We start from the raw sequence: 8691 nt of genomic DNA, 5'->3' as shown, positions 1-8691 counted from the left end.
TAAAGAGAATGTGGCACAGCCAATCCTAAAGAGGATCACTGTGAGGGGGGCCTCACTGAGCAGGCCAACAATCTAATCTCGGGTACTCAGGAGGCCGAAGCAGGAGGATCACATGTCTGCCTGGGCTGCAGAGTGAGTTTAAGGGCTGCCTTGTAACTTAGTAAGACCTTACTTCACAGTAATAATAAAATAAAATAAGAAGGTAGCTAGGGCCTAAGATGTAGGATTTAATCTTCAGCACCAGAATTAAAGATAAATAAATAAAAATGAATAAATAAGAACATCTGTATACAGTTCTAAAAGAGGCACACTGCTGGACATGGTGGTGCATGCCTTTAATCTCTGGACTCAGTGGGTGGAGACAGGCCTGGTCTACATACTGAGTTCCAAGCCAGCCAGAGCTATGCAGTGAATCCCCATCCCAAAAATAAATAATAAATAAATAAATAAATAATAAAAGAGGCACACCGCACAACGGCTGAGGAAGCAATCGTGCGATGCAGCTCAGCCCACATGCCACTCACCAAGCCATAGCTTGTTCGTCACTTTGGGGGCTGTGACAGTCAGCCCGAGACCTCTCCCAACCTTGCCTTCCCAGGCCATTAAATGCAGATATGCTCCATCAACACGGAGAACTCAACACCAGCCCCCACACACCATGGAAAATTACGTTTGCTCTTTCTGGAATATCAGATTCACAATGGCTTGGTGTTTGGCTGTTTTCTTCTCGTTTGCTTGGTTTTTGGGTGTTTTTTTTTTTTCGAGACAGGGTTTCTCTATGTAGCCCTGGCTGTCCTGAACTCACTCTGTAGACCAGGCTGGCCTCAAACTCAAAATATCCACCTGCCTTTGAGTCCTAAGATTAAAGGTTTATCTTATTGTTGCTGTTATTGTTTTAAGTTAAACTGTACTCTGTAGCTAGGTTGTCTTCAAACTCACTTCAATCCTCCTGCCTCAGTCTCCCCCAGGCTGGGATACCAGGCATGAGACATTATACCCACTCACACTGATATTTTCATCTTGTTTTTTTTTGGTAAGATTTACTTTTAATTTTGTGTATGTGTCTATGGATGCTGGTGCTGACAGAGGCCAGAGGAATTACAAGTGGTTGTCAGACACCTGAAGTGGGGGCAGGGAAGCAAACTCCAGTTCTCCGCGGGAACAGATGCATAAATACTCTCAACCGCGTGGCCATATCTTCAGTACTCACACTGCTATTTTGTTTGCATCAGCTTTTTCTTTTCTTTCTTTGTGGATTTTTTTTTTCTTTTAGACAATGTCTTGCTGTGTAGCCTAGCTGACCTTGAAATCATTACGTAGCCCAGGCTGACCTTGAGTTCACATCAATCTCTATTACCTTTCAGGTTTACTGAAGGCATGGACTACCACACTGGCTTGGACCAACAGTTTTCCCTCATCCAAGCATTCTTGTCCAGAAGAGTCTAAGCATGTCCCAAATGATGCTAAGATGCACGTCACCTTCTTTATTCCTTCTTTTGCTGCCCCCCCCCACTTCCCTTATAAAGAACCACGGAGGAACCAGAATCTTCAGAAAAATCACATTTTATTGATCACCTTTATTCAGAATTATAAAAATAGATATAAATAAAATAGCAGAACATAATTATTAAATATTAAGTATATAAGAGTGGTCCTTACCCCACCCAGTGAGGATTGCATGACCAGGCTAATAAGTAAAAAAGATAACTGGCCAAGAAGTGGACATCTATGTAAAAAGTGAAACAGACATTTAGTGCTGGTCACGGGTCACGCCCGAGAATGATACATTCACGTGGAGCATCACATGGAAGACTGAGAGGTCCCAGCATCACAGTCCAGAGTTTAGGGAAATGCCTAGACTTGCGTTAGACACAGGAATACACCAGCTTTTGCTCAGGCTTACACTCACAGCCTGTGCACAGTGAACAAACATATACACATGTGTATTTGCTGATCCATTCGTGGAATGCTAGAGCCATTCCCTCACGCCATTAGTGTCTCCACTCCTCAGACCACTGTTCTCACACTGGACAAGCCCCCTCACAATACTTCAGCTGTTACGCTTCCTAATTGGGAAATCATTTCTTTCCCAACAGCAGACCTCATGAATGACCCGTTAGGGGAACCAACTCTCCTCCTACACTTGCACAGGAGACGTTTTTACAACTTTAGATGGGCTTTAGTCCAGAAAAAACACAACTCCTGATCAATATCATCCTGAGTCAGGATCAACTTTCCACCCTGGTCAGGGGGTCTGGGTGGCCAGCACCCAGGCCTGTGTCTGAGGGTAAAACTGTTGGCACTTACCCTGCTGGGCAGCACAAGCAAACAGTACGGAGTCTGTCCTTCTCAACTCTTCCCTACATTTGATAGAGAGGACCCTGCTGCAGAGGTGACGCGCAACATGGAAGGGAGTGGTCCATCTGTTTCTCTCCTCCGCTACCTGGTGGCCATCAGAAGGCTAGGCCATTCTCTTCTCCAATGTGGGCTTGGATCCAGTTCAGGAAGTAGGAGACCCTCGTGTAGACACCTGGCTTGTTTTTCATTGCACACCCACGGCCCCAGCTCACAATCCCACTCAGAGTTGGGCGGCCGTTGACGTTACAGACGAGAGGTCCTCCAGAGTCTCCCTGGGAAACCAAAGAAAAGAGGTGAGCTCTGGGAGACACGAGGAAAGGACCGCCACCATTCAGCCACGCCTGAGATAACAGGGAGAGGTCATTTGAATCAGAGACCTTGGCAACCCCTTGTTTTACAACCTATGGAGTTGCCAAGGTCACTGCCGGCCACTGTTCAGCCCCCTTTCCCAGACCCTGCCATTCCTCACCTTGGAACACCACATGCTCAGTCTCAGTTTTGTTCTTTCAACTGAAACATGCTTCTCTTTTCCCTCCGTCTCTTTTTTTGTTGTTGTTGTATGTTTTGTTTTGTTTTTGAGACAGGGTTTCTCTGTGTAGTTTTGGTACCTGTCCTGAATCTCGCTCTGTAGACCAGGCTGGCCTCAAACTCACAGAGACCCACCTGGTTCTGCCTCCCAAGTGCTGGGATTAAAGGCGTGTGCCACCACCACCCGGCTTCCTTCCATCTCTCTATTTACCACGTCATATTATCTTTAAGCCTTCTCCTCTCTTTCCTAATGCCTGATCTTTTGTAATTCCCAGTGAACAGATCCTGAACAATGAATTAGAGAATCATATTGATCTCACTTGTTCTTAGCCAAAGGCCCAGGAGTGATGTGAATAGTATTTATCTGTTTTGTTGGTGCTGTTTGTTTCTGTTTTGGAGACTGAGACAGGGTCTCATGATCCTATGTATTCCAGGCTGGCTTTGGACTCACTATGTAGCTGAAGAAGTGACTTGGGAACTTCTGATGCTGATCCCCTCAAGAGCTGATGCTGTAGGTGTGGGTCATTCCACCCAGTGCTGGGGATTGGATCCAGGGCTTCATTCATGCTGGGTAAGCATTCTACCAACTAAGCTATGCCTCCAGACTGTTGGTTTTTCTTATGGTCTCCATTTCCTGACTGGAGGATTGAACTCAGGACTTTGAGAATACTAAGCAAGCGCTGTACCACTGAGCAAGGCACTCATCCTTTTTTGTTGTCTTTTTTTTAAAATTTCTCTTTATTTTTACTACATATTTTTGCTATGTAGCACAGACCTTGAATTCTCACTATGTAGCGCCTAGGCTGGCCTTGAACTCATGATCCTTCCCTCTCAGCTTCCAAAGTGCTAGGAATGCTGAGGTTATAGGTGTGTTCCATCATGCTTGGCTTTTTTTTTTTAAATGGTCTTTGTCCTTTTAGTCTAAAGTGTGTAGCACAGGCTCACGCCAAATGTTTGAACCTGTAAGGATTGGCATAAGCTTCCAAAGATCTAAGTCCTTGATTCTTAGGATGCTGGCTGGAAAGAAACTCCACAAAGCTGTCAGATCAAATCCAAGAGCTGTGGGGAGCTTGGGGGTGATGAAAAGGGATGCTTGGGAGTCTTACCTGGCAGGTGTCTGTTTCCCACTGTGGGTCAGCAGCACACAGCATTTTATAAGTGATTTCAGAGCCATAGTAGTGGGGCTGCATACACTGTTCATGGGAAATAAGCTTCACAACAGACATTTTCAGGTTCTTTGGGTAGATATAGTCAGCTGGATAGAGGAAATAAATGTTTGCATTACGATGGGTCTATGAATGAGACTCTCTCCAAGGATGAGGATAAAAAATACATCCCATGTATGGAAACCCCTTATTTGTTTATTCCAATCTAGCCTTTACTCCACCCATAACTGTTCATCCTACTTGACTTGATTGCCCATTGCTTCCGACTCTATCCCTGGACCTACTGTGCTTCCATCCCTGTCTCCACAGTATTCCTGTGGTAGTCTGCTACATCTGCTTCTGGACCATAACACGCCCCCAGCTTCAACTGTCACTTACAGTCATGCTCGTTTCCAAAGCCAGTGATCTCACAGTCTGAACCAAACTGGGCATCACCAAGCCTTGGGGGCAGGCAAATGGTCTGTATGGACCTGGATGGCTGTGCACAGTGGCCTGTGCTGGTACGTATCTTCAGCAATGCTGGAGAAAAGAAAGGTCAAAGGGAAAAGATTATCACCTACCAAGTCATGTGGTCATCATCTCTCCCCTCCAAAAGCTACAGCACTGATCTATACTCAGGGCACTAGAGTCAGAGGGTATCCAAGAGCGGCTGCTGGTATCTTATCGCCCAGAAGCCTCCCCTGCCACATTCGCCAAATGCTTTATTTCAGCTGATGACGAATATTCAGGCAGCCAGAGCTACCACATACAGCTGAACAGGTTGTCTCCTGCTGAGGGAGCTGAGCTGAAATCCAGCCAAGGATTTCTATATTCTGATATAGACAGAAGCATCCACCCTCCTCCACACAAACAGGGCATTCCCAGCCTACACCATATGCCAACAGGGTTCTTTCCACTCAGAAGAGGCTACCTGTTGGGGAAACTCAAGGTCTCTACAGAGGAGCACTACACCCCTCAGTTGCTCGTGTATTTCACACTGAACTCTTGCCCACCCGTTGTCATCCAAAGCCGGAACTTCAAGTTCCCCCAACAATTTCTGTCGCTACTTTGGACTTTTGTTGGACCCCTCTTTTGCTGGCTATCACCTTTCTAGTAACGGAAGTTTCCTGCTCACCAATATCATTGTGGTGGGCCAGGCTGTCAGCACTGTAGCCCTCATGCAAGATGAGCTGCTCCACCTCAAACTTCATCTCTCCAGGCGTATAGGAGTTCCGCCTTGACTGGCCCAGGTAGACGACATAGTCTTCTTTCTTTGGGTTATTACTGTGAGAAACGAGACACGTCAGCATGCTCTCCTGAAGCCCTGTTACTTCCTCCTCTCCATCACAGAGACCTCAGAGTGCTATGTGTACCTAAGGCCACAAGCTGCATGAAGAGAGGCTTGGTGGGAGACTTCCACCAAGAGGGAGAAAGAGACATGTGTGGGATGCGAAGGAAGGGTCAGAAAGAAGGGACGAAGGGATGTACTTACATGAAGCAATGCGTGGCGCTGGCCACCCAGCAAGGCCTGATGAGGCTGCCACCACAAGTGAAGGTGGGAGGGCTTTCTCCCCGGTTCTTCCTGTAGATAGCTGCAAACCAGGGCTGGTTCTCAACAACAGTGAATTCTCCCCCAACGATCTTGAAGCGGGGCCTTAGGGCCTTCTGGCCACACTGGAACCCTTGTTGATCTGGAGAAGAAGGGGGCCTTTTGTCTAGAAAAGAAAGAGACACATGTTTTGGGGAGAAGCAAAGGGTGAAGACTCCCACTGAGGCGGACCTCACGTCTCATCCCTCCGGTAGTTTAAGAAGGGGCCCAGATGAGTTTGTCTCTTTCCACCCCATCGTCACATGAGCAGTCAGTGATACTCACTAACGGAGCAGTCAGGCACCATGCATTCGTGGACAAACTGCTTTAGGCCAATCTGTACATAGCACCAGGGTCGACTCTGGTTGTCAGGGTTCCTGGTAACATGAAGGGACAGGAATGTCATTCCAACCCCAAATGCCTTCTCTATATCCTCCCTTCCAAGGAATGCTCAACCAGATACCTGGATTCTTGTGCCATTATACCAGGGGCTGGTAGTATAGGTTTCTAAGAGGCCACAGGGTCTGGGGGAGCGTTTTGTTTAGTTTTGTTTTAATGTGCGTGGGTGTTTCCTGTATTTATGTCTGTGCATGCCTGGTGCCCATCAAGGCCAGAGGAGGGTATCAGATCCTCTGGAACTGGAGTTACAGACTGTTGTGAGCTGCCATGTGGATGCTGGGAATCGAACCTAGGTCCTCTGGAAGCCGTCTCTCCAGCCCCCACAGGAAGGACTCTTGGTATTAGTCTCCACCTACCTGCAGTAATTGTGTTTCCCCAGGCCTAGGTTGAGAGCGTCAGGTCTGTGGGCGTGGTAGGCTTTCTGAAGGACAGTAGGGGAGTTCCAGGCCAGACAGGGCCGGCCTTTGGTGTCACTGTTGGCCTTGCCCCGGTAAGACTGACCATTTCCATGATAGCAGGCTTTTGACGTATCTATAAATGATTTGAGGATTACAGACTATTAGAAAAAGGAGGAAGTTTGGACAGGTATTTCAGAGGTCACATGGTTTCAGACCCGGCAGGTAGTACGAGGAAGAACCTCCTTCCCATTTGTGTAGCCATTGCTTTATGCGACTCCATGGTCCTAACTCCTAACTTCGGCCTGTTTGTTGTTGCTGTTGTTGTTTATTTTATGTGCATAGGTGTCTTTCCTACGTGCGTATCTGTGCACCCCATGCATAACCGGAAGAGGCCAGAAGAGGGCATGGGGTCCCTGGGACTGGAGTTGCAGGTGGTTGTGACCCACCACGTAGGTGTTAAAAATTGAACTACAGGCCATCTGGGAGAGCAGCCAGTGTTCTTAATCATGGGGCCACCTCTCTAGCTGCGCCTCACCCACTTTTTGAGAAACGGTCTTACCTTGTAGCCCAGGCTAGGCCTACTCTTACGATCCTGCTTCTGTCTCCCAAGTGCTGGGCTTACAGACCTACACCACCAGGCCCAGCTTCTGCCTGCTTCTGCATCCCACCCATCTTTCCCTGTTCTGAACTCTCCGGGCCTCCCCTCCTTCCCAGTGAAGGGTCCAAATTCCCATACCTATCTCACAGTGCTCCCCTTGGAATTTCTTCGGGCAGCTGCATCGGCGAATGTTGGAGAAATACTTGTAGGACACACATACTCCTCCATTCTGACAGCCACAGTTTGCTAGCAAATGCAAAAGTGGGGTAGACAAGGGTCAAGGGGGAGCCAGCCTCCCAGCAGGGACAGGGAGGGTTTACCTCCTATGGTTTTCCAAGATGTCTGTGAAGTCAACTATTGTGCAAGGCGGGAGATACTCACATTCATCAGAAGCTCCAACTGCATGGCGACCCTGCAAGAGATGAAGGTGGGGGGTCACCAGAGGTGACATGCTCTAGGGATGAGCAGGCCCCAACTCAAAATCTATTCTCCCCTCCAGTGGTATTCATTCTCTCTCTCTCTCTCTCTCTCTCTCTCTCTCTCTCTCTCTCTCTCCCTCTCCCTCTCCCTACCCCACCCCTGTCTCTCTCTCCCCTTTCTGTTTATTTCTGGCCAGTTCTCCAAATGAAGGCCCTGGGTTTCCAGCATCCAGACACGGACTGCCTCAAGCAAACCTCACACATACCAGGTGCCCTTGGGCTAAGGTAGTCCCAGGGACTTCTTCCTCCTTTGCCATATAGTGCAAACCTCTTTGGCGCTCAAGTCCTCCGCTGACACCTTGTCCTGTTTCCCTGGAGTCTGGACCTGCTATTGACGCCTATGGACTCCAGCTCCCTGTCTAGGCCCTCTTTTCCCCCCGATGCTGCTTAGGGGTCCCGCAAGCCCCTTCCTGAGAAAACCACTCACTTCAGAGTCGTTCACCACCAAGGCGCAGAGGAGCAGGCATGCCAGCCAGACTTTCATGGTAGCGAGGCTGGGCTCTAGACAGCAAGCAGTTCTGCAAAGGAAGGAGAAGTCAGGGCAAGAAGCGGAGCAGCTTGAAGGTGGCAGTGTTACTGCAGTTCAAGGGAAGAAGCTCCAGGTCCCATGCGGGGCAAGCCAGTAGTGACCAAGCAACCCAGGCTCCGCAGTCTCTCCCCTCTGCGGGCTCTGGACCCGCACGCACAGCAGCATGGACCCACACGGTAGAGGCACGCAAGGGGCTGGAGTGGTGACCTGGCTCACAGTCAGGCCGGCTAAGGTAGGGGGAAGGGAGGTGTGCGGGAGCCCTGGCTGCCTCATCCCGCCAGGCTTGCTTCAGACCAACAGCACTCACCGGTGACTGCAACGGAAGGAAGGGCGCCGGCAGACAGGCAAGGACAGGATTGATGACTGACCCAGCGCTCTGACGCTCCAGTCTCAGCTCCGCGCGGCTTGCCCTTTATTAGGGCCCGCCCGAGCTCTGGCCCCGCCCATCTCGATGGAGGGCGGTACGCCCTCCCTTTTCCTTTCCCTACATCCTCCCGCCACTGGACCGCGCTTGCTTCCCCGACTTTGTAGGGGGTCACAGGATCCCCAGAGGCGCGAACTAAGGCAGTCTGGACCGAGGGATCCAAAAGGCATGTACATTCTTCCCTTCTTTCGTTGACCTAGCGTGGCCCCAGTGCAGCGTGGAGAGGGCGCTCCAGACGCCAGCTC

At 49.4% G+C, this 8691-nt stretch overlaps 1 protein-coding gene across 1 annotated transcript; it reads right to left on the bottom strand.

Moving 5' to 3' along the window:
• Window positions 1-1547: 1547 nt before the first annotated feature.
• On the bottom strand, window positions 1548-8492 carry Plau (plasminogen activator, urokinase). Its single transcript, XM_052734344.1, has 11 exons — window positions 8330-8492; window positions 7921-8011; window positions 7396-7426; window positions 7153-7260; window positions 6375-6549; window positions 5905-5996; window positions 5524-5746; window positions 5167-5315; window positions 4431-4571; window positions 3993-4141; window positions 1548-2630 (listed from the first exon to the last, which is right to left on the bottom strand). Exons 2-11 carry the CDS (start codon window positions 7975-7977, stop codon window positions 2454-2456), a joined length of 1302 nt encoding a protein of 433 aa, XP_052590304.1. The 5' UTR covers window positions 7978-8011; window positions 8330-8492; the 3' UTR covers window positions 1548-2453.
• Window positions 8493-8691: the final 199 nt, after the last annotated feature.

Source organism: Peromyscus californicus, unplaced genomic scaffold (genome assembly GCF_007827085.1).
Source record: "Peromyscus californicus insignis strain IS unplaced genomic scaffold, ASM782708v3 Scaffold_12__1_contigs__length_115047231, whole genome shotgun sequence".
NCBI classification, from domain to species: Eukaryota; Metazoa; Chordata; class Mammalia; order Rodentia; family Cricetidae; genus Peromyscus; species Peromyscus californicus.
The sequence above is the reverse complement of the archived record's forward strand: the minus strand, read 5'-3'. Positions and strand labels throughout refer to the sequence as shown.